At 38.7% G+C, this 27,141-nt stretch overlaps 7 protein-coding genes across 23 annotated transcripts in view; 5 read left to right on the top strand and 2 right to left on the bottom strand.

The window, feature by feature from the left end:
- Nucleotides 1–25: 25 nt before the first annotated feature.
- Mocs1 (Molybdenum cofactor synthesis 1) lies at nt 26–3,458 on the top strand. 6 transcript variants are annotated; one of them, XM_033467735.2, is made up of 9 exons: nt 26–163; nt 227–358; nt 433–582; nt 766–883; nt 958–1,125; nt 1,208–1,434; nt 1,521–1,745; nt 1,837–2,071; nt 2,637–3,458. In XM_033467735.2, exons 3-9 carry the CDS (start codon nt 493–495, stop codon nt 3,197–3,199), a joined length of 1,626 nt encoding a protein of 541 aa, XP_033323626.2. In that variant the 5' UTR covers nt 26–163; nt 227–358; nt 433–492; the 3' UTR covers nt 3,200–3,458. The 6 variants fall into 6 exon arrangements, with proteins under 6 accessions (XP_033323626.2, XP_033323627.2, XP_076376462.1 ...); XM_033467736.2 differs by adding an exon at nt 2,195–2,286 and having other exon boundaries at nt 39–358; nt 2,637–2,759; XM_076520346.1 differs by having other exon boundaries at nt 104–122.
- A 375-nt stretch (nt 3,459–3,833) lies between these two features.
- LOC117218962 (ATP-dependent RNA helicase DDX55) lies at nt 3,834–7,008 on the top strand. The gene is made up of 7 exons (XM_033467733.2): nt 3,834–4,272; nt 4,398–4,505; nt 4,607–4,879; nt 4,944–5,302; nt 5,539–5,736; nt 5,823–6,513; nt 6,581–7,008. The coding sequence occupies exons 1-7, from the start codon at nt 4,174–4,176 to the stop codon at nt 6,620–6,622; spliced, it is 1,770 nt and encodes a 589-aa protein (XP_033323624.1). The 5' UTR covers nt 3,834–4,173; the 3' UTR covers nt 6,623–7,008.
- A 137-nt stretch (nt 7,009–7,145) lies between these two features.
- Tes (testin LIM domain protein) lies at nt 7,146–10,966 on the top strand. Of its 2 annotated transcripts, XM_076520340.1 has the most exons (6): nt 7,146–7,726; nt 7,813–7,937; nt 8,346–8,547; nt 8,624–8,913; nt 9,019–10,449; nt 10,525–10,966. In XM_076520340.1, exons 2-6 carry the CDS (start codon nt 7,872–7,874, stop codon nt 10,882–10,884), a joined length of 2,349 nt encoding a protein of 782 aa, XP_076376455.1. In that variant the 5' UTR covers nt 7,146–7,726; nt 7,813–7,871; the 3' UTR covers nt 10,885–10,966. The 2 variants fall into 2 exon arrangements, with proteins under 2 accessions (XP_076376455.1, XP_076376456.1); XM_076520341.1 differs by lacking the exon at nt 7,146–7,726 and having other exon boundaries at nt 7,733–7,937.
- A 72-nt stretch (nt 10,967–11,038) lies between these two features.
- Nucleotides 11,039–14,226, bottom strand: LOC117218965 (uncharacterized). Of its 2 annotated transcripts, XR_013032997.1 has the most exons (5): nt 14,006–14,226; nt 13,081–13,560; nt 12,121–13,000; nt 11,604–11,795; nt 11,039–11,502 (listed from the first exon to the last, which is right to left on the bottom strand). XR_013032997.1 is itself a non-coding variant. In XM_033467738.2 (4 exons), exons 2-4 carry the CDS (start codon nt 13,543–13,545, stop codon nt 11,689–11,691), a joined length of 1,452 nt encoding a protein of 483 aa, XP_033323629.2. In that variant the 5' UTR covers nt 13,546–13,560; nt 14,006–14,226; the 3' UTR covers nt 11,039–11,688. The 2 variants fall into 2 exon arrangements, 1 of the variants encoding a protein (XP_033323629.2); XM_033467738.2 differs by having other exon boundaries at nt 11,039–11,795.
- A 599-nt stretch (nt 14,227–14,825) lies between these two features.
- LOC117218967 (uncharacterized) lies at nt 14,826–16,556 on the top strand. Its single transcript, XM_033467742.2, has 4 exons — nt 14,826–15,605; nt 15,683–15,893; nt 16,002–16,216; nt 16,335–16,556. The coding sequence occupies exons 1-4, from the start codon at nt 15,267–15,269 to the stop codon at nt 16,341–16,343; spliced, it is 774 nt and encodes a 257-aa protein (XP_033323633.2). The 5' UTR covers nt 14,826–15,266; the 3' UTR covers nt 16,344–16,556.
- LOC117218961 (mucosa-associated lymphoid tissue lymphoma translocation protein 1) lies at nt 16,107–20,636 on the bottom strand. 4 transcript variants are annotated; one of them, XM_033467730.2, is made up of 13 exons: nt 20,237–20,377; nt 20,049–20,162; nt 19,190–19,381; nt 18,813–18,976; nt 18,558–18,744; nt 18,206–18,470; nt 18,034–18,126; nt 17,727–17,952; nt 17,470–17,653; nt 17,180–17,394; nt 17,002–17,100; nt 16,668–16,933; nt 16,107–16,596 (listed from the first exon to the last, which is right to left on the bottom strand). In XM_033467730.2, the coding sequence occupies exons 3-13, from the start codon at nt 19,333–19,335 to the stop codon at nt 16,492–16,494; spliced, it is 1,950 nt and encodes a 649-aa protein (XP_033323621.2). In that variant the 5' UTR covers nt 19,336–19,381; nt 20,049–20,162; nt 20,237–20,377; the 3' UTR covers nt 16,107–16,491. The 4 variants fall into 4 exon arrangements, with proteins under 4 accessions (XP_033323621.2, XP_033323622.2, XP_033323623.2 ...); XM_033467731.2 differs by lacking the exons at nt 20,049–20,162; nt 20,237–20,377 and adding an exon at nt 20,491–20,636; XM_033467732.2 differs by lacking the exons at nt 20,049–20,162; nt 20,237–20,377 and adding an exon at nt 19,616–19,871.
- Nucleotides 20,637–20,694: 58 nt separating this feature from the next.
- Crtc (CREB-regulated transcription coactivator) overlaps nt 20,695–27,141 on the top strand; it is a 47,823-nt gene continuing 41,376 nt past the window's right edge. For 5 of the 7 annotated variants that reach the window (XM_033467765.2, XM_033467762.2, XM_076520343.1 and 2 more), the window contains exon 1: nt 21,035–21,167. In XM_033467765.2, the coding sequence (XP_033323656.1) occupies nt 21,054–21,167 (114 nt within the window). In that variant the 5' untranslated portion in view covers nt 21,035–21,053. Of the gene's footprint in view, nt 21,168–27,141 lie in introns of all 7 variants that reach the window. The other 2 variants (XM_033467764.2, XM_033467766.2) reach the window with 2 other exon arrangements.

The raw sequence follows: 27,141 nt of genomic DNA, 5'->3' as shown, positions 1-27,141 counted from the left end.
GTATTGTACATATATAGATACTATGTACATACATACATAACGTTGTAGAAGAATTTTCTTTGCTTTCGCTGCTAGTGTAGTGACATGACCGTAATCTACGGCTCGTGATAGAGAGGAATTATGTACGTGGTGATTGGTTGAAGCGAAATAACGACGATGTTTTGTATGTACACTTGAATCAATGAATTGTAACTTGTAACAATGATACGAATTAACTGGATGATAGATGTTGTCAAGCTCAAGGACAGAAAAAGGCGATTATGTATCTCGATTGTTCCGGGAATAGATGGGGTGGATGGATGAATGATTGATTGTTTTAACTCGCAACGCAGTTCTAATGAAGTCATAGAGTAGATAAGTATGTACATATTCGGAGATACATGGTGAAAAAGGAAAAAATTACATAATATAATTTTGTCCTCGCGCGAACAGGACATCGCATATAGGTTATACACTGACCTGATTTAAATAACGTGTTTGAAATTCATTTAAATGTTTCGTAAAATTAACACTGTCAAAACGATCTTCGGTGGCGCGCATTCGTCTGCGAATGCATCCGTAGCGTCAAACACATCGTCCAGAGTAAGTGTGTCTTACTTTTTATTTGTTCAATTTCATACTGTATTGATATATTGTACATGTTCATGTACAATTACAAATGTACCATTACAATTTATACGATAGTAATTATGTATGTATGTATGCTATGTACATATATGCATACAAGTGTGTACTTTGGATGAGCTCTATATATTTTTATTACAGGTGCAACAATTCAAGAAATTGTTAAATAAAAGCGATTACAATGATAGACTTACAGATTCTTTTGGACGGCGTCATACCTATTTACGCATTTCTATCACCGAACGTTGTAATCTACGATGTAAGCTTTCTTATGGCTGCCAAAATTTCCAACTTTGAATAGAGTAAATGTAGAAGGTATTATGTTTTACATAGGTTTGTACTGCATGCCAGCAGAAGGTGTTACATTGACACAGAACAATGGTATTTTGAGGACAGAGGAAATCATTAAAATAGCAAGTTTATTTGTAGAAGAAGGTGTGCACAAAGTACGTCTGACGGGTGGCGAACCAACAGTTAGAAAGGATATCGTCGATATTATCGGTAAACAATATGATCTTTTTTAACATTGAATCTTTGAACATTAAATTATTTAATATATCGAAAACAATTCCAATTATTGTAGCTGGGTTGAAAGAATTGTCTGGTTTGAAACAAATTGCTATTACTACTAATGGTTTAACATTAACGCGTCAATTGCCATCGCTTCAAAGAGCAGGGCTAGATGCGATAAATATTTCTCTGGACACATTAAGAGAAGATCGTTTCGAACAATTTACTCGTAGAAAAGGTTGGTCTAGAGTCGTAGCTGCAATAGATTTGGCTATTCAATTGGGCTACAATCCTGTCAAGGTGAGAAAATAGTAGAACTTTTTGAAAAACAAGACGTATCTCAGTCGAATGATGATAAATAATTTCAATCCATATTCTTTTTTTAGGTGAACTGTGTGGTAATGAATGGTTTCAATACCGACGAATTGGTCGATTTCGTTAACTTGACTAAGGATCGTCCGATCGACGTACGCTTCATCGAATACATGCCTTTCCAAGGGAACAAATGGAACGAAAATAAGATGGTATCTTTTGATTCGATGAAGAAAATGATAAGGAATGTGTATCCTGACTTACAGCGTCGTTCAAACGAGTACAATGATACGTCCAAAGTGCGTAGCAGTTTATTGCGATCTTATTAAAAAAAAATTTGCCAATTTTAATCCGTGTGTAACTGAGAAAAGTGCTGTTTCTTTGAAACAGGCATATCACATTCCTGGTTTCACAGGACAGGTCGGATTTATTACATCAATGAGCGAACACTTTTGCAATTCGTGCAATCGATTGAGAATAACGGCGGATGGAAATTTGAAGGTCTGTCTGTTCGAAGGAAAGGGGGAAGTATCTCTACGCGACGCTTTGCGGAGTGGTGCGTCCGACGAGAGTTTGAAGGAGATAATCGGTGTCGCGGTACGACGTAAAAAGAAGCAACACGCTGGTACGTTTAATTATTGATCTTTGCTAATGGATCGTCAAAGATTATCTCATCTGTAACATTGAAAATATAATATGCAAAGCGATAACGTTTGCATGATCCTATCCGATAATGTATATGTTTCAGGAATGTTCAATCTATCCAAGATGGAAAACAGGCCGATGATACTTATCGGGGGTTAATCAATCTCATTGTTATTTTGGAAATTTTACACACAGGTTCAAACGGTTTCTTTGTTGTCCTCGGGAGTTCGCGTATAAACGTTATCGCTCTATTCTATATATGTAATATGTGATCGATGATTATTCATTTATCTTGCGTTCCAGTAATCGGTAGTAGGTGGAAACTTTTGCAAACTTTCATATTCTAAACACGATTTTCAGAAATAGTAAGATCCTTGTTACAAACTGAATAAAACTATTGTTTCTTTAGCGTATCTTGCGTGACTACAAATTGACACCTGTTGGTTACCGGAACGCAAAACGGGAAAAGCTCGAATACGTTGGACAGTGTTTTTATCTTACTGTCGACGAATTTCAACCGTAACATCGATTGTTTGTACTTGCAGTGAAAATGAATTTCTTAGCAAGAAAAAGTTGTAAAGACACACCACGAGCCAACAAATTTTCAAATACAAGAAGAAGAATGTTTTCTTCGTTGTCGCATGTGAATAAAGATGGCAAAGCGAGAATGGTGGATGTCGGTTCGAAGATTGAAAGCAAACGCGTCGCGATAGCGAGAGGAGTCGTACAGGTTGATACAGAGATAAGAAAATTAATAGTGGAGAATAACGGTAAGAAAGGAGACGTGTTGTCCGTGGCACAGTTGGCCGGTATCATGGGAGCGAAACGTACTCCTGATTTGATACCGCTTTGCCATCCGGTCTCGTTATCCTATGCAAACGTGTTTCTACGTTTAAACGAGGAATCGAATCGAATAGAAATCACAGCCGAGGTTCGATGTACCGGCAAGACTGGCGTAGAAATGGAAGCTTTAACGGCCGTAAGTATCGCGGCGTTAACTGTCTACGATATGTGCAAGTTTGCGGCCTCTCCGACCGCGCTCAAGATAACTGATATAGAGCTAATTTCAAAAACTGGTGGTACAAAGGGTGACTTCTTTAGAAACTAATTATCTGTTTGTTTCATCTTCGATGTCAATAGAATAGACACTATAATATATACAATACAATGTACTAAGGTACAAAGTACAATATATAAGTACGTATACATATTCCGTCCACGAAAAGATGGTATAGTTTTTAATAGTGAGGGTGGGGGTGGGGGTGGGGGGATCTGCGAGACTAACCCCTTTTTTTAAACGCACATGTTATTGTATGTACAGTCGTTTTGTAATCGCATCCAATAAATCTGAATTTATTAAACTTCTATTCAAACCTATTATTATAGACACCCATTATTATTGAATTCACCTCTATTTAAATCCAATTACAACCATCTAAATTTCTATTAAAACAAAATTTGCTACAATACAATAAGGTTCTTGTCCCGAAGGGTTCAGACTCTTCGACTCTGTTTACATGAAATCTTCTCCTGCATTCCTCAATTAGTCTCGCCAACTAAATTCCTCTCATCGAGGAATTTCATGGGAATTCATATGCATAAATTATGACCATAACGTTACATTTTATATTCGTATTTCCTTCTTATCGTCATTTGTCGAAGTATGTGTTGTCCATTGTATTGCAGAAATATGGATGCACATTTTCGTATTGAAAATCTGTCATTTACACTAATGGGTCCTATTCCTGCACAGGAATATTCCGATCCTATTCCCGCAGGGTCGATTTTGCTGCTGGGGCAGGATCTACTTTGCGAATTGGGTGCACAGTAAAATGGTAGGAATGGTGTGCAGGAATAGGTCCCATCACTATAGTGTGTAGTGTACAAGTGTGTACATACATAGTATGTATATATGCATTTACATGGATATGCGCATAGTGTATTCATACATGGTGCCGACATATAACCTAAGTACGAAGATAACTGAAGATAATCATCAAAGTGTAACCTATCGTTAGGTTAATCTACATTAACCGTGCATGATTTTTAATACTTTTGTTCGAATGATAAACAAAATTTACAATGAAGACACAAAATTGGAGAGAATTAGAAATACCTTTAAGTGATCCCATATTGAAAACCATTGAAGAACTGAAATATCCATATATGACACCAGTGCAGGTAAAATTTATACAAGAAAAACTATATCTTTAGGTAGTATTACGTACCAGAATTCTAATATTAATATTAAAGTAACGTAATAAAATGTGAAATACTACTTATATTTTTGGTTGAATTGTACACAGGCTGCTTCCATACCGCTATTATTAAAGGGTAAAGATGTTGCAGCGGAAGCAGTAACAGGTAGTGGAAAGACGATTGCTTTCATAGTACCTGTATTAGAAATTTTACAGGTATCTACATTATTTTCACGCATAATAATTATTTTATGAATATTGTTTGTTCAATGTACAGAGAGGATTGTAATTAAATAATTATTTTCCATGGAAAACAGAAACAAAAAGTGACATGGAAATCAACAGAAGTTGGAGCAATAATAATTAGTCCAACAAGAGAACTAGCAATACAAATATATGATGTATTACAAAAATTTTTAAATAACCTTCCACAATTAAAACAAATATTACTTGTCGGTGGCATAACGATCGCAGAAGATGTGGCAAGACTTAAAACTGGGGCTAACATTATTATAGCAACACCCGGTAGATTAGAAGATATAATATCAAATTGTAAAATTATCAATTTGGCTGCACGTCTAAGATCATTGGTAAGTGACATAAAAATCAGAAACTTGCAATCTTTTCATGAAAATCTGATTATCTTATTTGCAGGAAATATTAATCTTAGATGAAGCAGATAGATTATTGGATTTAGGCTTTTCTGCGACGCTAGATACAATATTAAGCTACTTGCCTCGTCTCAGAAGAACGGGTTTATTCTCTGCAACGCAAACAAAGGAACTGCAGCAGCTAATTAGAGCAGGATTGAGAAATCCAGCTTTAGTATCTGTTAAAGAAAAACCAAATATTTCAACACCTTCGAATTTAGTAAATAATTATGCCATTGTGAATGTAGAGTACAAATTTTCTGCAATGATAGACTTTATACAACAAAAGGGAACTAAGTTAAAGTACATGATCTTTTTATCTACTTGTGCTTGCGTAGACTATTTCAGTCGCATTGTTGAAGAGTAAGTTATGTTGTAATATATGTTACTTACTCGTTTGTCCTGAATGATTAAGAATATAACATTACAGGCAAATAGTATCTGTTTGAAAGTAGCAAATGTAATAATAACTAAAAAATTGTATATTTCTCATATTTTCCAAACAAGCAATGCATGTTTCGGACTTTTTCTCTTGCCATTAAATTTATATATATATATAAACTTACAAAAATATATTTAACAACATATTGAATTTTTAGAATGTTGCCGTCGGTTCAAATACTTGCGATACATGGTAAAATGAAAAATAAGAGATATAAAATTTTTAACGAGTTTCGACGTATCGAAAGTGGCATTTTAATTTGCACAGATGTAATGGCTCGTGGTGTAGACATTTCAGAAATCAATTGGGTATTACAGTACGATCCTCCTTGCTCGGCTAGTAGTTTTGTCCACAGGTAGAAATAACTAAAATATAATACCTGTTACAATGAATAATTTAGTTGTTTAAATTAGTTAGATTAAGGTTCATTTTGCATTCCAGATGTGGTAGAACTGCCAGAATTGGAAGTGAAGGAAGCGCACTGATATTCCTTCTGGAAACAGAAGATGCATATGTAGATTTCATTAAACGAAATCAAAAGGTGGATTTAAGGAAAATACATGTAGAACCATCTATGCTTTTACATGAAAAATGTTTAAAATGCATGAGAGATTTACAGAAGAGAGATCGATTAGTTTTCGACAAAGCTAACAGAGCGTTTGTATCGTATATACAAGCATACAATAAACACGAATGTAATTTAATATTGAGATTAAAAGATATCGATCTGGGCAAACTTGCAATGAGCTTTGGTTTGTTACGTATGCCTCGAATGCCCGAACTTAAAGGAAAAGATACAGCATCGTTTGTACAAGAAAATATTGACATTAATTCAATCGCCTATTTAAATAAACGAAAAGAACATAATCGTTTAGAAAAGTTGAAGATCTTTCAAAACAGTGGATTATGGCCCACAGTGTACAAACGTAAACGCAAACAAACTGAACCTTGGTCCGAAACCAAGAAAAGGAAATTAGAAAAGCAGGAGAATCGTAAAAAACGAAAAGAAACAAAAATAAAACAAAAAATGTCTACGAATTTAATAAAAAAACAAAAAAGAAAAGTAAGTCAGCAGGATATAGAGGAACTTGCAAAAGACATAGCGCTGATAAGAAAACTAAAGAAAAAAAAGGTATTCGTAATATATAGAATTTTTTTATCATTCTGACAATTATTTATATTCGTTTAAACATTTTTAGATTTCACAAGAAGAGTTTGACACAGCTTTTGGAATTGATTGAATAGTTTAAATACAGTGAAAGATGCGTGAAACAAAAGTCTGTTTAACTACTATCAATTTATTCGCATACGTATTCAAAAAGTTATCATCCGGTAAAATCAAGACGGTAAACAATTGTAGGAGGGTACCGGGTATAAATCTCCCGCGATACTGAACCAGGTTACCTTCAGACAATGTGTTCCATATATCCAGTATGAATCATTGTCTTGCACATGTGAAGATAAGTGTACAGGTGATAGAATATTGCATAAAGGGTGCCTCAGCTAAATGGAATAACATAAATATATTTGCTTCAGCCACTGTTGTATGAAAAGAACTTCCTCGGACGAAGTTACATTATTTGAGAAAATAATAACTTGAAATAAATGATTTTTAATTCCAGGTCAATTTACCTTTGTTATCAATTTTTAACCTTCAGATCAATTTTTAAATAAAATTCTATTTAACTGAAATACCCTGCTTTCTTCCAAAAATCCAGTCTACATGAATCTAAATTTGTTTACTATACAAAATAATAGTTGAACTTGGGGAAAGATGAATTAATAATACCGAATACTGTATTACTATATCGATAAAAAGATCTATAGCATTTCTTAATGAATCTTTGAAATTTAATTTGGAATTGTACGTATATGTACATGTGTGATACTGCCCATAATTACGCCCAATGAAAAGATTTGTCGGTCTAGATCAAAAAAAGTATCTGTTTGATATAATTTTTTCATATTTCATGAAAAAATTATTACCGATTAACAGCATAAAATAAATCCCTGTTACCTTGTTGGTATACCATCAGGCCCCTCCCCCCTCCAACTGCTCGTACCCCACCTATGTTTACTACACTACTACTACTACTATTACTACTACTACTACACTGCTGTACTGTAAACACAAGTGGTTCAGGGAGTTCCGTGGCCTTGTAAAGTAATAAATTTCAAGATACACATTATGTACCTGAACGACAAATTAGTTTAATATTCGATGCGTGGTTATTTATAGATAATGTACTAAATATCTTTACGTGTGCGAGATACTCAAATGGTATAAAAGTAAATGGTTCGAGGAAAAACACGATAACACAGTGATCTTGTATGAAACATCATTGGTGAGTCATGCGTTTATGGAAAAGTGAAGAAACCGAATAAGCGTGTGTCTCAAATTTAAAGAATCTTCACGATTACATTCATTTAGGTCAAGTCGTCAAGTTAAATAAGTGTGAGTTGAATACTTGAACAACGGATCAACTAAGTATGACTGACACAGAGACAAGTGATCATCCGAAATGGTTGTTAGAATTAGAAAATCGAAAGAGAAAGGTGAGCCTAAAATGTAAAAATTTTATCTTATCTATTATTCATATTTTATTCTATAATAGAACTTATAAATATATTTCGAAAAAAAAGTTTGCAGTTAACAAGCAATGATAATTAATATCTTTAATCAGCAATCGATAATTAACGCTTAATATTTATAATCGTTAATTGATGCCTAATTTTTGTCGAGTAATTTAATGAGTCGCGATTTTCGATGATCCAGCCTTTTTAATCATAAGCATCGATCGATCAATTTATTTACAGATTTTAATTAATTAATGCCTGATTCCTTTTATGAAATTATTGATCGCCACAATGTCAAAAAATTTGCTAAATGCTGTGTGTGTGTTTGTTACATTAATAGATTAATAATCTTTTCTAGAATTTTTAATGTATTTATTTTTTATTTAGCCTCGATTGGCACACGAAGCTGGAGCAGGAGCTTCTTGTGTGATATGCAAAGATACATGTCCAGGTTTGGATTTACATTTTTGGAGAAAAACTTGTAAAAACTGTAAATGCAGCAAAGACGATCACGATGTGATCGACGAAGATTTTCCACAATTTGATCTGCTGTTTGGATCGTCCAAGAAATATAAGAAAAAATCAACGTGTAAATAAATTCGTTAATATTATAGTATAAAGTAAATAATTTTGGTAAATATAATGTGGGCTATGCTCTCTTTTAGTATTACATATACATAATCGAAAGGATCAGGTGCAAGAGGCGTTCGAATGGATTCCACCGGATACAACGAAAGAAATTGCTGCAGAATATATGAAAGCTTTACCTGTAGAGAAACTACCTATCAAAGGGTCAGCAGGTGCAGCCTTGAGAAGACAGTTATTGCAAAAGCAGTTGCCGCTTCATGATATAGATTATGAAGTTTGTGATAAATTAAGCGACCAAGAGAAGAAACATTTTGAAAAGTATTTGGAAAACATAAAGAAATACGTAGGTCAAGGGGCAGTGACAAAGGTAAATATTGATTTATTAAAAGTCCGATCGTATATATATATATATATATATATGTATGTATGTATGTATGTATATAGTTATACCAACTGATTTTTTACCTTACAGATGCTAAGTGCTCGGCCGTTCGATCTTTTGTTAATGACACCTGCTAATGCCACCGATATGCAACTCTACGATCCACAGAATAAGCACGACGTACAAACTACCATAGTTCAATTACGTACACCAAGTAGTTTCATGTCCAAAACACCGTACAAAAAAGATTTACACGCAAAGTTGAACAACTATGAATCACTGTTGCCTGTCTCAGCAACATTAAATAATTCCAGCATGATTCCGATTCGTGAGAAATGTAATAAAATTAGTAGTAATTGCGAAATAGCAAAGTCAGAACCGGTTAAGATCGGAGTATATAATAAGGGTGTTTTTATGCTTGATTCTCAAAAAGTCAATACTAATTATGACAATACTACACGCGAAGAAATTTTAACGGCCAATGATTTAGATTCCGACGTAACACTTTCACAGAACTCGCTGGAATATTTCGAAGAATCAAGTAAATTTAAGAATCTATCTATTTCTCCCTCACATTCGAAATCACTGGTTGATGATACCCATATTGCAGAATCTATATTAGCAGATGCATTACTTCCACCTAGTGTAGTACATTCCAATGACATAATTGGTAGTACATTAGATCAAAAGGATTTGATGTTTATACGAGAGAAGCTTACAAACAAGTATGGTAATCAAGGAAATCATCGAACGCAAATGCCATGTAATGTACCCAGTTTTGCAAGAGATTTTGATGCCAATAGTTCATTGAAAAATGACGTTACGTCGCAAAGTATAAATAGTGATAACGAGAATGATGTAAAAGCTGTTATTTCTATTACAAAATATCCATCCAGTGTATCGGCGCTGTCGCAAAACAATATTCAAGATCAAAGACAGAATTCAATGGGAAAAAAGGCTATTGAAACGAAGGAAATAGAAGCAAAAAATGAAGCAGTAACAACTATGTCACAAAGTCTTCAGTCAACTCCGCTCGATACAATGGTGTCGCACTTTGATTTAACGGAAAATACATCTACACCGGATCCACTGTCTCAAACGTGTACACAATATTCTAACTCGAGCAACCATCAAGCAAAATTAAACAACTTTACAATACCATCTACTGTCATTAATTCCGAGAAATTACGTAATCATGTATTTCCCTGTCAAAGTACTGTTTATGGTGTTAGCACAAACACAAACCAAACAGGACACCTAACAGGTACGATGGAAAATCTAACAAAGAATTCTGCTAAGCAACAGAAATGTCATGGTTGCGAAGAAATAATACGTGTCGGGGATGTGGCTGTAATTGCGGAAAAAGCTAAAAACGCTATGTGGCACCCTGGATGTTTCGTTTGCCATACATGTAACGAATTATTAGTAGATTTAGTATACTTCTACTATAAAAATAAATTATATTGTGGAAGAGATTTGGCATCGCTTATGGGGATTCCTAGATGTTTCGCCTGTGATGAGGTAGTAATCGCATTTTCTAATAACACTTCCAATCATTTCTGGACTTTGCGTGTAATTCTCATGTCAATTTTTCAGCTTATTTTCTTACGGGAGTATACTGTTGCGGAAGGGCACAACTATCACGTAAAACATTTTTGTTGTTGGGATTGCGATATTCCTTTAGCTGGGAAACAATATACCACAGAAAATGATCGTCCATTGTGTCTTCCATGCTATCAAAGGACATATGCCAAAACATGTAGCATGTGCAACAATGTAATTGCTGCGGATCAACAAGGTGTTGCTCTGAAAGATTTAAATTTTCATGCGACAGGAGTTTGCTTCTGCTGTTATATTTGTAAAAAGAATTTACTACAAGCACGAACAGCAATTAAAGATAAGAAATTATTCTGCAGTAAAGAATGTATTGCAATGTTCCTGCGGCCAACAACATAACCATTACTTTATCTTTTATTATTTTCTTTTACTAACTAAATGCAAGAAAAGAATATATATGAATAAACATTTTTATACAATTTTTTTAGACATTTTTATACATTTTTCAACATATTCAGAATGTCGTTATAAATTGTGACATTTATAAGCTATATTTAAACTGTATTTAGTAAAAACGTTTATTTTAATTATACATAATTTGTATATTCACAATTTTTGACATTATTAAAATATATTATTACTAAAATCTATGATATTTCTATAAAAAGTGACCTACAATTACATGCGCTTCAAATCATGTATAATGTATAAATTACAAGATATTACAAGATAGATAGATAGAATGCTCTGAACAAGAAAGGTCTAAATTCTGTTGTATTGCCTCTGCAACATTTCGTACGAAGATCTATAACAACTAATAATTCAAAGTGAAAATAGAATAATTGTTTGCATACATATTCAATTATTCAAACACTGAAGATTTTGTTGTATGTGAATAATTCCATCGTATAGTGATTCTTAAGTAAACCAAATTAATTTCCTGCTAAAAATAAAATGAATTTCCTGCTAATCTGACAATATATACCTCTGTGGTGAAGTTTGTTTTGGTACCTACGGCTGTTTTAGGAGAGATTATATAATTATATTTATACATTCAGTTTTATATTGTAATTTCATTTTTATCCACATCATAACCAATTATAGAGAAGTATATTTACCGTGTTCAGATAAATGAATAATCAATGCATATACATCTTATAGAAACATTTTTCCCGAGTGTTTATTCTAAAGTTTTGTTATACTTTATTCCGAGTCGCTATCAACAACTCTTAAAACTCTCTTCAAAGTACTGCGTACTTCACGATGTTCCGTGGGAGTTTCTCTCTTCCGTTGAGCACGTGTAATACGTCCTGAAAAATTAATACACCATAATTAATATATATATATATATATATATATATATATATATATATATATATATATACTTAGATCAGGCATGGGCGAGTCATTTCGGCCGCGGACCACAAGCTCCACTACTACTACTACTACTACTACTACTACACACTGCTACTACTACTCTATCTATGCACATTACTACACATAACATGGATAGCCCCGCGTGAAGTACAAAAGAAACAATGCCATATCGTTTCTCGTGTCGCGTGAGTGTGCGAAGAACGCCCACGCCTGACTTAGATTATCGTTATATAAAATAAATAACATAAATTTCTCAACCTTCCGATATAATGTTGCTTGTATTCAACTCAGCAATATCTTTGAGTTTCTCATTCAATTCTTTAACCTTTTTGCACTTTTCTAGCGTTGGCTTACCGGTGACTCCATTTTTTTCTAGTAATTCCTGGAGACACCTTACCTTAGCAGCACCTGACTTACATCCAGCCCACACAGTGTTGTAAGATTTAACACGTATTCCTGCGGTTCTAATGTACTTTTTCAGCATTTCTATTCTTCTATCGCTTGATTTCAGCTTTTTCATGCTCGAAACTTGCTCTGTTTTCTGATCATCTATTGTATCAGAATTCTCTTCTTCTTCCTCCACTTTTTCATCTACTTGCTGATCCATTTTTTTAACTCTATCATGACTTCCTTTTGATTCAGACGATGACTTCCTTTTGTTTGCATGCGTTTTCTTAAGTTTCCTTTTAGTTCGAGGACTGTAATCTTCATCGGAAACGTCATCGTTTTCTTCAGAATTACCGTCTGTTGATTTACTTAAAGAAGTTCGAGCCTTCCTTTTCCCTTTCTTTATATTTTGTTTGGATTTCACTTCAGAAGTGTCTTGCGAATCTGATTTTTCTGCCTCGGAAGAACTAACGTCGAGCTCCGAATCGTTAGGCTTGGCCTTAACAATTATTGTCTTTGCTTTGGGTTTTTTTTCCATTTCATGTTCAGATTCAGAACTTGATGATTCTCTATCGCTCGCACATTCCACTGAAAGTTCTAATCCTTCTACCACTTCTGCATCGTCTATTTGTGATTTATCACGTTTCTTTTTTGGCTTAGTATTGTTTTCATCTTCCTTGGCTTCTTCATTTTTTGTATTTACTTCCTTTGTGTTGTTGTCATCTGTCTCAGATTCTACAGGAATATTATCCTTATGTATGAAACAAAGGAAAAGTATTATAAAATGCGATATATAAAATTAAGATATCTGTTAAATGCCTAATTTCTTACCTTGTATTTGCTATCAGTTGAGTTCTTAGTATCGGTTTCTCTTACGTTATCAATAGTATAGATTTCTTTTTCATTTTCAGATTTTGTGTCAAGATTTTTGTGCGAATCTCTATTTATATCTTTTTCTTTTGCGTCTGCACATCTTACATCTTCATTGCTAGAAATATTTGTGTCTTTTGTATCTTCTCTATTGACAAAAATATTTGTATCTTTTATACTTCCTACGGAAATGCTTTTATCTTTTGCATCTTCTTCATTATTTGCAACGCTGCCATTTATTTCTGATTTATATTCAGATTTGTTTTCTTCGAATGTGATTTTATCATTGGAAGTACATAACTTTTTGGGAAACGAATGTGCTTTATCATCCTCTACACTTTCTTCGCGTGGTCTCTTTTTTGTATGCTCATTCATATCCAAAGAATCATTAAGACTGTCTTTATCACTTTGGTCAGATTCGATCATTTTTTACAGATTTATCTGAAACAGCAGCAAGTTATATATATATATATATATATATATATATATATATATACACATACATATAAATATATATATATATATATATATATATTTATATATACATATACATATATATATGTATGTATATGTATATAAATTTTACACACAAAACACGTTGAAATGACGACAAATTTATGAAATGTAATATCTTTACTGTGTACAATATAATTTAATACGAGGTTGTTGGAATGATTATACAATATTTGTACACAATGTTAAATTCTCTTCACTCTATATTCACAACCTAAAATGATTTAAAAAATCTAACAATATGAATTACTAATACAACAGATTATTATGAAAATTACGACTTGCTTTCGTTAAGTATAGACTCTTATTTTGAACGTATATCAACAATTAAGTAACATATTATCACTGAATTATAAATGTAGTAAATAGTTACCATGAATTTTCTATAATTCTAGAATATTTCGAGATTTAGTTGTTGGTTACTTAAATGAAACAAACTATTAGAACAACTAAACACAGGAACTAACTTAAAAGATTAAAACGCCAAACAACATTCAATTAAGAATATTACGAGAAGTGGTCGTAACGTTTGCGCGGCAAAATCGTCGACGCGGTAAGCGGTAACTGCGTAGTCGCGATTGGTTGTCCGAGCCCTAGCCAAAGCCATCATACATGTACACAGGATATGTATGCATATAACTATGGGCATATGTACATTCTATGTATGCATGTACACAGCTCCAACTCCAGCACGTTTTCCTTCCTCTCTAAGCAAGCGTTTCTATCCCCACCTTTTTACTGCGCATCCAATCCGCAGTGAATTCTGTTTTAGCACTGTATCGTCAGTCAATCAGAGCAAAACATTTTCTACTCCTACTCATGCCTGCGGAGCGAGCCGCGGCCAGAAAGGTTTGCAGAAGTTGAGAATTGAGCTTGAGATTATTGTACATTGTATGTATATACACCATGAATCTAGAGGACTGAGTATAAACTAGACTTTCGGGCATGGGGTATAAAACGAACGAGTGGACCGTGGTCAATACCTCGGTCATATTGCGCTGGACATCTGGCATTGCCACCTGTCGTCAAATTGTGGTTGTAATTTCGTTGTAAATTTCGTAAATAACCCCGCATCGGTATGTAAGTGTGTACGTATGTACTGCTCGATACTCAGTACCAGACAGAGCTCCCAGCATCCTGACCGCTTTACGACTATCTTCCAGGAAAATAGGAGTGAGAGAATTACCCATCGTCCAATCTCATTTGTGAGGTCTCCTCTCTGCTACTTGGAACAGATTCCGAGCAGAATCCCTGACACCATTGGACACATTAGACACCAATGAACACACTGGTCTTGGGTGGGAATTCCACGAACGAAAAATTTCAGGATGCTGGGAGGTCTGTTCAAGTCCCAAGTCTGTATGCGCAAGAGTCCCGTGCTTGTGATACCTTTGTAAATTAATGTCTTTAATGGTTTTGTATAAAATGAAATCTAATCTAAGATACGAATAAATATACCTATTTCAAAATACAAATTTGTTGATTGAAATATTTTATATGATTATATTGCCTTTAGAGATTTGTGTGTTATATTCTAGAGAATAAGCATTACAGTAATAAACAAATCGTATAGGTTAGATAACTACTTTACATACGTGGTTCTTCGTTTGTATTGAAATGAAATATTACACAAAATGTTCTCTTTAATATTCAAAAAATGTGCGGTTCGTTTTCAAACGCGTGAATTTGCAACCATTCTTATTAATAGTATGAATCGAATCAACAGAAAAGTAATAAAGCGTTTTACAAATATAAACTGTGCCGGTTTAATAAATCGAGATGATAGAACTTATTACCGGCCATTCAGTAGTACGATGGATAAATTTACATATCTACCACCATTAATGAATATTCCGCTATATAAGCTTCCTACGATGCATAGCTTCTTAAATCGAATCGTATGTACCTATAAATTTCGTACTGCTATTGACAATACGTTCAACCTCGAGGAGTTCACGGCTGGATCATTGCATGTACGATGTATTTACCAATTTATTATACTACCTTCATAGTTTTTAGTTTAATCTATTTTGTGGGTTTTTTTTTGTAGGCAATTACGACGATATCACAGGCATTAGCTGCAAAAGATTATGAACAACTAAATGGTCTTGTAGACGAGCTTGTTATAGATATGCTAAAGAAGAGGGTTGATCTGTTAACAACGGAACAGAGAGAACTAATTCCTGTAACTGATAAGAATTTGTTCTGGTATTACATTTATGATATGGATATCAAAGATTGTAGAGTCGCACTTGGAAAGAGTAAGCTATAGAAAATGTTATGTTGCGTAGGCATCTAGACGTATATAACCTTAAGAGAATGATACTATTTGGATTTAATAATTTTCATGTTATGCGGGTTTATTACAGGATGCGAGACTCTTATCGAGGTGTCACTATTAGGTTATTACTCTCGTGAATTAGATGTGGATTTCACGGATCGACAAAATTACTCGAAAACAGTCATCAACGCCATTGGAAGAAGAGTTATACATATATTAATGTTTAACTATACATTTCAAAGGTGTTATTATAATGACGCGGGAGGACCATGGATAGCTACAGTAGTCAATCATTTTACAATTGTAAATAGATCTTTTGAAAAATAATATAGTAACATATTGGCTCTACTAGAGTAGAGCGAATATCATTGATTTTATATTTATGGGTACCAAAAATTAGTCTGTTCTTTTTATTTTTCAGACTTCATGATCTTCCTCTTAACTCGAATGGGCGTAGTTATCACATTGGCATTAAATGTGAAAACAGCAAACTGAAATGTGTGCACCTACTCAGAAATTTAGTAGTTTTATCTAATTGCATTTAATTACATATGCATGTGTGTTTGTGATATGTACAGTCAAGAGCTTATGTATTTCAGTAAAGGGGGTATGTAATTTTGTAGATACAATTTTGTTGCGCTAAGATGTGTTCCATGTTTCGATATAGAAATAATTAGCGGCCCCTAAAAAAATGTTACAGTCATGAAAGAATGTCTCCAATTATGAAGATGAAAAAAGGGAGCAGAAGCATTACCTTATTAATTTGAGGATTGTGAATCCAACATTCATTTTTCTTTTGATCTTGATACAAATTGTTCCGTGTCGCAGGAACGGAATTGAAATAGTTGATTTGCAAATGTTGAGAATTAATTGAGTGAATTTTTATTACATTCAAGTAAGGCTCCATGAATGATACAGTAACTTTTATGCATATATTTGCTGTTTGAAAAGTGACTTCGGACGTCGTTGTTGGAAGTAATGTAAGTTTATCGAAATCACTAATGTCTGGCAGACGATTATCTGCAACGTTTTATTGTGTATAAGTGGAAGCAACGATCTCTTTGTAATATAAATATAATTGAAATTACTTTTATGAACAGCATCGGTCAATCGAAATGGTTTTGTAATAGAAGATGCAAACATTGGAATTTGATTGCGTTCCATACCCTGGAAACAACTATCTATAGCTGAAATTATAAAGATGATCATCAGATCGAAAGCACGATCACAATACGATATAACGTATGTAATAGCATATTGACATACATTTCCCGACTTTTTCAAATAATTTTGTAATTGGTATGTCCTTGGTAATATATTTACCGAGATGAGTCATATATAAACCGTATTTACTGTTTAATCTTTCATAACTGGGTCTATGACCGGACGTGGAATATGCTTGAAGTAAATTTCGAAGATTCTTCTTACTCTTGTATTCAGTCACGATCGGAACTTCATTATATATCTCAGAATTGAATTCCCTGAAAATGATTACGTTAACGCGGAGATAATAGGATATAATTAAAGAAGGAAAGAAAGAAAGAAAGATAACTTGCTTCGATGGTGATACTTGGCACATGTCCAAGATAACAATTAATAATTCTGGATCATTTTGAAGAAACGATGCTAATAGTTCACTTTCACATATAGCATTTTTTCTTAAATATATTTCTGGAGCATCTACTGCAAGCATATAACTTTCTTGCATCTTGAAGCCATGACCGGCATAATAGAACAAGCCTGTCAAAACCGAGAAATGATTTAATTTTATATTTCTTGTGTTTTTGAAAATGTACTACTTACTATATCTTACCATAAGCACCGCCAATCAATAGTTTACTAAACAATTGTATGGCATTTTTCATTTGAGCTATCGTTAAATCCTTCAAACAAATCACCTCGAAACCGATTTCTTTGAGTAGAGTGGCAATATAAGCACCATCGTTTTCAGGGGTTGAAAGGGGTTCTTGGGTATAATAGTCCCCATTCGCGATAATTAATGCTCTTTTTGCAACTGTTTTCAATCTCGGAAGATACGTCTGTAAAATGTTGATATCGAATGATTAATGTGTTGAAATATGCTATATGTAGGACATCTGGTACATATCTATAGCTATTACCATAACGAGAGATCTATCCGTATAAATCTCGCTGACATCGTTATAAATATGACAATAATATTTTCCTTCGTGTTTAGAACTAAATTGTTTTATCTGGAACAATACATAGTTGGATGTGTGCGAGTTAACGTCACATAATGCAGCCTATAAATGAATTAATCAGCTTGCTTACATGCAATACGTTAGTAGTTTCACTTTCTAATTTAGCGTTGTCTTGGAACCACTGATATCGTGGCTCTGGATTACCTCCAGCTTTACAGTATATTGTAAAGTCTTCTCCCTCTTTGACTTCCAAAATTGGATGTGGTTGTTCTTCTATCTTAACAGGTACAGAACATATTTGTACACGTACAGCGTTCGAAGTCAAGGTGGATACAAGAATACCGTTGTGTTTAATTTGAGACACTTTACATCGATATTCTCCTGCTTGGGAAACACTTTGAAATATATGGAATTAGATTTGTTGCACGGTCGAAAACTACTCGGACTTGGATAACCTTGACATAACATTAAGAAAGTTATACCTATCGACGATAATATCTAGCTCCTGGGAGGTGGAACGTTGCAATTGCCTACTTTCATGATACCACGAATAACTCGGAGGTGGCATTCCCACTGCTTTACAAATCAAGCGAAGATGTTGTCCGAACGATATATTTAAGATATCGGTTCCTATTCCTTCGGTTGGATGTGTAATAATTTGCAGAGGTTCTGAAGGTGTTCTAAAGGTTACTGCATTAATTTACAATGTTGGAAAAGTTAAACCATTAAAAGTATACCTGAATCAGCTATAATAGATAGAACGTTATAAAGTCCACAGTCATCTAATAATATACGCAAGATTTCAACGGTGCACATTTTAATGTTCAATTCGAAAAGCAGTCTTTCTCCTGGGGTATCGTGCGGTGTTTTTGTCTCCTTCAAAGTCTGCACCCATAGAGCACTGTGAATCCAGGACGATAGAATGATATTGAAATTCTTAATTGATCGAACAAAATTTTACTGTGCTATAAGACAGATATAAAACAACATAAGAAGCCACTTTCATTTCAAAGATGTTGCCAGTTAAAGATCTTGGTTAAAAAAGAAGTAGAAATTTTTGAAAATTTGACTCGTGTTGTTTTACCATTTAACCATAGAAATAATTTCTTATTACCATGGGTATTGAAGTTGTTCAGCTACATGGTTCGCTAATGTTATCCATGCCGAATCTTTGTCGAGTGCATTAATTAAATCTTTATATACATCCACAGGTAAACATTCAATAGTTGCGTTTTCGTCGAATTGTGCCATTGTTAACATCGTCAAATATTAAATATGCATTGTATTTTAATCGAAGACTACTCCTCTGGAAGTTTTCTCAATGAATATACTTTCGTCATCGTTTACACTTTCCTCACCGCGTACAAGGAAAATGCAAAAAACGACCTTAATCTTTATTACCTAGCATGACTCAGATTCAGAATTCAGAACAATTCGGAATTCGGAATTCGGAATTCGGAATTCGGAATTCGAAATCAGAATGGAAATGAAATACCATACACAAATACATATACATAGGCATGTGTCAATAAATGTATACCTTCTTTTAAATTGATACGGTAGATGCGCATAATCGCATAGCGAAGTCAATCAATCGCAATGATTGCAACTAAACTAGATAGATACTATATAATGACATACATACATATATACATGCGTACATATATAGGTACGTATTTCCATGTAAAAATAAAATATATCAAATAAATTTTTGTTGTAATATTTAATTTCTCGACACCTTCTGCATATATTTATATTCATTTGGAAATAAAATCAGCGTATGAATAAACATGAGCAGGCTAATTAGAACTTACGTAACAATTCTGTAGTTCGTAAATAGAATTCTGACTAAATTTCAAGTGAGAATAATTGATAAATAATTGTATTTGATGAAAAAGGAACCGAACCTACTTTACAAATTGCTTTCGAGCCTAGAGATACGACAAAGAAATACATAAAGAGATAGCGATTACCAATACATAATATACAGATCGTATTCTTCAATTTGTTTTATCCACTATGTACATGTGTACACCGTTGTGTCACAAGGTGATTAATTACGTGTACAAAATAAATAGAAAGTTCATCTGAAATGTGTAATAACGTTGAATTATAGAAAATAACCAGTCGAGTAGAGTGTTCAATTCATAAAATTCCCTACCGTATCCTGTATTATTGGGTTTCAAATATTGCCGCGCTTTCCACCGTTCCCAATTTCTCTCGAGCAGTTTTTTCGCGGATTGATATCGATATACAAGAGGTATCAACTTAGAAAAGTAGTAATACAATCCGTAAATAGGTTTGAAATCAGGGAATCACGAAAATTGTCGATTCTGTAGAAATGCTTTCTGTATACGATAGAAGTTTCGGCTGCAGAATGTACGCTTTACGTCGCAGTGATTCCAACTGTTTTACCCTCCGTGCGTAGAACGTCTGCGACAAACGGTCGAAGTCGAGAAGAGCTTCGAAGAGACGAACAAAGGCGAAGGCGAAGGCGAAGGCAAAGGTAAAGGCGAAGGCGAAGGCGAAGGCGAAGGAAGGCGAAGGCGAAGGCGAAGGCGAAGGCGAAGGCGAAGGCGAAGGCGAAGGTGAAAGCGAACGAAGGCGAAGGCGAAGCAAACTAACATTTCGGAACACCCCGGAAAATTGTCGTTGGTTTTTTATTCCGGCTGCGACAGAGTGGTGGGGATCGGATGCAACCAATGGGCCCGCGAAAAGCGGCTCCTGCGCGATGCGCGTGGCGCGCTGCGCCGCATAATCTTGCGTATCAGTGATCGGCAGTGCCATCCAGAAGGCAGTGGGTTACGGGTTCTATCGTGCGGTGTGTTATAAATTAGTGGAGTCCTTATTGGTGCGATCGGTAGGGAAAAGGGAGACGCGCGCGCGAGTAGCCTGAGGCGCGCCACGGGCACGGGTCGAGTGGGTGCACGCATAGAAACTCGCGAGTGTGTCAGGGGAACCTGGTGACCCGAGCCATCATGGCGAATCCACGAAAATTCAGTGACAAGATCGCGCTGCACAAACAGAAGGAGGCGCAGGAGAGGGCAGCGTTCGAGGCGATCATGCGAGAGGTTTCGGACGTCACAAGCAGAGTAAGGAAATCCCAGTAGGTCCTTGCCATTGAGGGGGACACGCCGTGGTATGCTGCTGCTCTGTACGCTATCCTCGGCTCAGATGTTAAGAACGTAAACAACAACGAGTGCTCTCTCTCGCTCACACTTTTTCTCCCTCTTCTTCTTCGTTGCGCCGTGGTTGTCCGATTATGTGTAGATATCTATGTCTTTACGCGACTGTGGTCTTGGTATCCTCGCTGTACAGATGTGCGTGTACATGAGTGCGTGGCTAGGTTTACACACGATTATCTACATACGTGTACTCGCTCGCGCTGCCACACTGTTTCACACATCACACACGCGCGCGGGCGCGCGCGCTCACACACACACGCACGCACACGCGGAGACATCCCCTCCATCCCCCTTCCTCTTATCCTCCGTCGTCGTGGTCGTCGCGGTCGTCGTCGTCGTCGTGGTCGTCGTGGTCGTCGTGGTCGTCGTGGTCGTCGTAGTAGTTACGACAATCCGTGTTCGCCGTCGTCCTCGTCGTCGTACTCGTCGTCGCCCTAGCCCTCGCCCTCTTCGCGTGTGCGCGTCTCCTATGCATTTCTCTCGAAGAGGATAAACGAACACGCGTATATGCGTAAAATTTATGCTGCCCGGTGTACTGTATGCCGAACGCGTTGTGCGCTTGTCAGCCAACATCCGTCCTGCAAGTTCCTAATAAATGCAGACGTATGCATACGATCGTCGATCCCATCCATCCTGCTGACACATTCGAGAATCGACTGCGCCGCATGCGATACATTTTCACATGACACGAATCGTCTCGATACCTCGATCGAAGTGGATTCATCCAACGTGGCGCTTTGCGATCGAAATCGAATGACAGACGTTCCGTGGCTCGCGCGAAAAACGGCGCTCATATTTTTCTATCAGGCGCGACATACTTTGCCGTCTGCGATCGATCCGACCCGAATGAACTGTTGCTCGACGAAAATGTGCGCGACCCGTTCGACTTTTTCTCTCTTTCTGTCTGTCTGTCTGTCTGTCTGTCTGTCTGTCTGTCTGTCTGTCTCTCTCTCTCTCTCTCTCTCTCTCTCTCTCTCTCTCTCCCTGTGTGTGTGTATGTGTGTCTGTCTGTCTGTCTGTCTCTCGTGTCCTATCGTTCACCGGCCCTCGAGGTATTTCCACCGACTGGCAGTGTCGGTCAGGTTGGGTTCGCTACGTGTGTGCTCGGCTGAGAGCGATATATGTATGTACGTGCACGCCAAACCGTTGAAACTGCGTCTTTCGTGTTCACGTGTCTCGGTTAACGTTCTGGACGGTATCTGTTCGAAATGAATTTTCTCGCGCGTGAATGGAACAGGTTGTTGCGACTTTTACGTTTGCAAGTCGTATCGGCGAACAGGCAATTCGGTCGATCGATTATCGTTACGAAGCGACTCGTATATGGTAACGGCCAACGGATTTACGAAACTCCGGGACCAACCGAAAGATAGATCTATGGGACGTTCCAGTACTCGTAGCATACCCGATGGAAAAATGACAGGAAAAAATGTGGAGTACAATTTGTTCGCACGAAGCTTCGAGTTCGAACGAACACGCGGCAGTTGATTCGGTGTGTCGCGAACAGACGACAGAACAGAGAATCGCTCCGTTTCCGATAGCGACGACGACGACGACGACGACGACGACGACGACGACGACGACGACGACGACGACGACGACGACGACGATGTATAACCGTCGTTTTAGTTTGAAATATCAGTTAAAAGTCCGGAAACGTAGGAAACGCGACGCGCGACAAGAAGTATATTATCGTGCATCGATATGGGACGGAGCTGTCGGGTGTTCGACACCAGCGGCTCGATCGCTAATTGGTTCGGATCGAGGATGTCGGGTCCTCGAAGCGATCGGTTCGCCAAATTTTGCGCTCGATATAGGTTCGTTCGGTTTCGCGCGTTGCGATATATTCGGTTTCAAGACGATTCGAATTTTGAAATATAACCTTGCTTCATTCGTTGCGGTTTCAGCGATTCTCCGTTTCGAATCGGTCCGATAGAAATCGCGTTTCTATTTTGGCGGCAACGCGATTTCGTTTCCGATCGGTCGGTGCGTCGGAGAAGAGAAACTCCCGTTCCGTTGTTTACGTTTCGGTGGTCGGGTCGCGTCGCCGGAGAGAGCCCACGTGGACGACGCGCGACGCCACACCACGTGTCTTTAAAGGCCGCACGCGAGACCGATCGCGAGGGCAAACTCGAGTTACGAGTTACGAAAGCTTTCGTCGTACGCCTTCCGGTCCGTGGGTACGAACTCGCGACGTTTTTCGAACGCGCAGATTCTGTCCGAAACAACGTCTCCGACCACTTTGGACCTCGAAGGATCCGTTCCGTAGGCGCGATCGCGATAACAACCGAAGAAGAATCGAGGCGAGTCGTATTTCTATTCGACTTCCGTTTATCGAATTTATTTAAAGGTGCAACTTTCCGTCCGTGTGATCGACGTATGTACCTATCGGTACCTACTCGATCCTCGAAATGTCCTCGAACGCGTTGGTCCAATTTTTGGAAGGACCAAAAATAACTGTACACCCGTGTTGACAAGCACGTACGCGGATCGCGCGGGCTTTAAAATTCGTTCGGAATACCGATCCCGAAATGGTTGTAAATATTATCACGATTCGGTCGTTAACTTGTAATTCGATCGAAAATGGAAAATATGGAAAATATGGAAAATGGATAGGAAAAGGAGCGAGGTTCGTATCCGGTGCTTCGAGCGCCCTCTTGCACGCGTTGCTTCGGTTATTACGCCGCTGGAATCGCGCGGAATTGCCGCGTTTTTCGCCGCCGATAACCGTATTGCCATTATGTAACGTTCCGTTGAACGCGGAAGCTGCGATACACGTTGTAACTCGGTACTCGTTGTTCGATCGCCGGCACGACCACGCCGCGACCGCGATCGCGTTATCGCGACGCGCGCGAGCAGCTTCGTCCGCGTCGAATTGTTCGCGAATTGTTCGCGACGAGACCGGACCGGGGGCCAGATCGGGCACGGGGCACGGGGCACGGCACGGCCGTTTTATTTGTTTTCGATGGCCCCCCAGCGGCTCGAACCAAATTATCCAACGAGCAACGATGCGGTGGCTCGTCTTTTTGCTCGAACTTGGCTCGTGGTCTGTAAAATGAAAGTTTGAAATGCGAATTTCGCTCGATTCGAGAACTACGGAGATTCTGAAAGAGGTTTATCGTAAAACGAGAAATTTGAAAACAGTAGATAGGTGCGAACGCGCGATATCTCGATCCACGTCGACGCGATCGCGATCAAAATTTGCAAATATCATCGTTACGTCGAACGCGGTTACGATTCGAAACGATCGAATACGTACTTGGAATTAGTAGCAGTTCGATTTGGTAATAGCGCCGAGAAAGCTGCGGACGTTCTTGAAAAATTACTCGATTCCTTGGAAATGATCGGTTTCGACCAGCGAGATTTTTCGTCGCGACGAACGCGACACGAACGAAAGTCCGATCACGGATCTGCCGTGGTACACCCGACCCGCCACCGCGGATTCCGTAGAATCGTTCGTTTCTCGGATCGTACGGAAATATCGATCGTTCGCGCGGCAAACGATCGGCCGCTCCGACGATCGCGCGAAAGACCTGTTACACGAAAGAGCGTATAAACGTTGTTTCGTTGGCGCAGCATTTCGCTGGACAGAATATTTGCGCAGTCCGGGAGAAGCGTGTGCTCGCGCATCGTTGTACTCGCGTTCATCGATCCGGATCTTCCCATCGTTTTCCGAAAATTTCAAAGTACGATCGTTCGTTCGGCGGTTCTTTGCAACTGCGACTGCAGCTGGAGCTGCCAACCGGAAAGTTACGAATTCGGCGAACGCTCCGCGCGTATCGTGCCGGATGGTATTCGCACGCGGTCGATTAATTTACTCGCACGCGGTAATTCGCGCGAAATTTACGCGTTCCGGAGATTCGGCCAATTTTGCTAGACGTCCGCGCGGCCACCGTACGATTCGCCGCGGGCCCCGTTACGTTCCTCCAAAAATTGTCCCAGGAGTCTCCGAAATTTCTGTGGCCGACCGCGACGGGATCGATCGCGCGCTGGAATCCGGCCGTGGAACGAATTCGGTGTCGAGACCATGGAAGAAAGATAGAGGGGGAGGGAGAGAATTCAACCTGTTTTATCGAATCACGATCCAAGCGGAATGCCGAGGTTGCGGTAGAAAACGCGGTCCGTGCGTGGGACATCCTCGAGAACGGTGGTACCATCTCCCGATCCAAGTTCGCGGATTCGTCGCTCCGGAGCGCGGCCGATCGTTCGAGTTTCCGGATATTATCGATTTCCGGCCGCGAGTTCGCCGAGTTCCAGCGAATAATCCCCGGAGCAATTGGAACGGTTGTTCGAGAAGACGAAAGCTTTCTCGCAGACCGTGTTCTCTATCGTTGCGGGCCGAGTACACGGCGTCTCGTACAGGTTGGCTCGGCGACCGCGGGCCAGCCGATCGTTTCGAGACAGAGGCTCGCGGTTGCTCTTCACGGAATATCCGGAACCGCCGGATTTGAAAATTTTCGACGGAAGCCGTTCCAGCGCCGCATCCGAGAAATCGTTTAGCTTCGTCGCTTTCCGCGTAGGCCGATCGATCGGTTTTTCGCGACCGGTCGCTTCGGAAAACGATGTCTTTTTCTTTCTTTTCGCAATCGAGCAACTCTGGACGCTCTCGCGCGTTCGACCAAAGGCGTTGTCCAAGGCGAGACACGGTTTTCACGGACGACGGTGCGAAAGGTGCTGTTCGAGAGACGACTTTGCGCAACGGCTCTCGATGCCTCGATCCGATCCGAGAGAAGCTCGCTCCGCGGAGCCGTGGGAGATTTCGAATTCTCGGCGCATCGATCGCCTCGCGAAAGCGTCGATTATTATCTGGTCCTCGGAGGAAGGCACCTGGAATACTCGCAATAATTGTCCGCCTCGCCTCGATTCGACCTATCGTCGCTATCTTGTAAGCTACGAGCTGTAAACTGTAAACTGTTGAGTAATACGAGCGAGGGGTGGACAGATATCGCGACGATGTCCGCGTCGGACACGGGTTTCTTCTTTCGAAAAACAGGTTAGCCCAGCCACGAAAGTTCCGCAACCTCTGGAAATCGATCGATTCGTTGGCACACGGTGCGTGCTGCCGGTGGACGGAAAGTTCGCGGAAAGCGGAAAGCGGAAAGACCTTGGAAAATTGTTGGCGACGAGGAAAGTTGAAAGTTCGATGCGAGCGTGTTCCGTCGGTGAAAAAAGTTGAAGAAATCGCGGATCGGGCCCGCGGTATCGAAACTCCTAACGCCGACGAGCGGTCGTCGTCGGCGATAATTCGGATACGGTATCGCGCGTACCCTTCGTCGCCTCGGATCGTAAAGTTGCTCGCGGAATATCGACGACGTCGCCGAATGCTCGATAAAATACCGTCGTTCGTAAAAGTACGAGCCGAAGGTGCGAACGGGCAGGGAAGAAAGTTGCGAGATTCGACGCGTGAAATTGTAGAAACGCGAGCGCGAACGAATCGAAGGCGCGGGCCGCGATCGGAAGCGTTCGCGGTTGAAATTTACAAGCGTCACGAGGGATGACCGAGGGTCGCTCTCGCGACGACGCGCGTCGGATTCCGTACGAATCGAGACGCGACGCTGGATTTTTCGATGGCCGAACGCGCGCGATCGACCCTCGGCCGGTAGAGCGATTTTCACAAAAAATTGCTTCTATACGCGTGTACCGGGCGAACCCGAATCAAAAATGCGGACGAACGCGTCGATCCGATTCTGGTTAACGGTATCCATCGATTCTTGGTTCTTAACCCTCGACCGTTACAGCCGTTCGAACTTATGTAACCGCTATCGGCGGTCTCGCGGACAGCCAGCGTTTATCGCGTAACCATCGACGCGAAACTATTAAATAAAACATCGTCTCTTACGATTATATTATCACCGCGGACGAACGAGTAATTGGTAGCGGTCTC

The sequence above is a fragment of the Megalopta genalis genome, chromosome 3, assembly GCF_051020955.1.
Source record: "Megalopta genalis isolate 19385.01 chromosome 3, iyMegGena1_principal, whole genome shotgun sequence".
Lineage (NCBI taxonomy): Eukaryota > Metazoa > Arthropoda > Insecta > Hymenoptera > Halictidae > Megalopta > Megalopta genalis.
Note: the sequence above shows the minus strand (reverse complement) of the source record. Positions and strands in the feature narration are given on the sequence as shown.

Bases quoted from the DNA above. Each gene is read 5' to 3' on its own strand.
- LOC117218962 (XM_033467733.2), top strand. From the start codon at position 4,174: ATGAAGACACAAAATTGGAGAGAATTAGAAATACCTTTAAGTGATCCC. The intron at 4,880-4,943 runs GTAAGTGACATA...TCTTATTTGCAG, and splicing joins CTGCACGTCTAAGATCATTG to GAAATATTAATCTTAGATGA. The intron at 5,303-5,538 runs GTAAGTTATGTT...TTGAATTTTTAG, and splicing joins TTCAGTCGCATTGTTGAAGA to AATGTTGCCGTCGGTTCAAA.
- LOC117218961 (XM_033467731.2), bottom strand. From the start codon at position 19,335: ATGTTAACAATGGCACAATTCGACGAAAACGCAACTATTGAATGTTTA. The intron at 18,745-18,812 runs GTATACTTTTAA...GAACACCTTCAG, and splicing joins ATCTATTATAGCTGATTCAG to AACCTCTGCAAATTATTACA. The intron at 16,934-17,001 runs GTAATTTCAATT...AAAACGTTGCAG, and splicing joins GACCGATGCTGTTCATAAAA to ATAATCGTCTGCCAGACATT.
- Tes (XM_076520340.1), top strand. From the start codon at position 7,872: ATGACTGACACAGAGACAAGTGATCATCCGAAATGGTTGTTAGAATTA. The intron at 7,938-8,345 runs GTGAGCCTAAAA...TTTTTTATTTAG, and splicing joins TAGAAAATCGAAAGAGAAAG to CCTCGATTGGCACACGAAGC. The intron at 8,914-9,018 runs GTAAATATTGAT...TTTACCTTACAG, and splicing joins GTCAAGGGGCAGTGACAAAG to ATGCTAAGTGCTCGGCCGTT.
- LOC117218965 (XM_033467738.2), bottom strand. From the start codon at position 13,545: ATGATCGAATCTGACCAAAGTGATAAAGACAGTCTTAATGATTCTTTG. The intron at 13,001-13,080 runs GTAAGAAATTAG...TTCATACATAAG, and splicing joins CAACTGATAGCAAATACAAG to GATAATATTCCTGTAGAATC. The intron at 11,796-12,120 runs GTTGAGAAATTT...TTAATTTTTCAG, and splicing joins AAGCAACATTATATCGGAAG to GACGTATTACACGTGCTCAA.
- LOC117218967 (XM_033467742.2), top strand. From the start codon at position 15,267: ATGTTCTCTTTAATATTCAAAAAATGTGCGGTTCGTTTTCAAACGCGT. The intron at 15,606-15,682 runs GTACGATGTATT...TTTTTTTTGTAG, and splicing joins TCACGGCTGGATCATTGCAT to GCAATTACGACGATATCACA. The intron at 15,894-16,001 runs GTAAGCTATAGA...GGTTTATTACAG, and splicing joins TAGAGTCGCACTTGGAAAGA to GATGCGAGACTCTTATCGAG.
- Mocs1 (XM_033467735.2), top strand. From the start codon at position 493: ATGTTTCGTAAAATTAACACTGTCAAAACGATCTTCGGTGGCGCGCAT. The intron at 1,126-1,207 runs GTAAACAATATG...CAATTATTGTAG, and splicing joins GGATATCGTCGATATTATCG to CTGGGTTGAAAGAATTGTCT. The intron at 1,435-1,520 runs GTGAGAAAATAG...TTCTTTTTTTAG, and splicing joins TGGGCTACAATCCTGTCAAG to GTGAACTGTGTGGTAATGAA.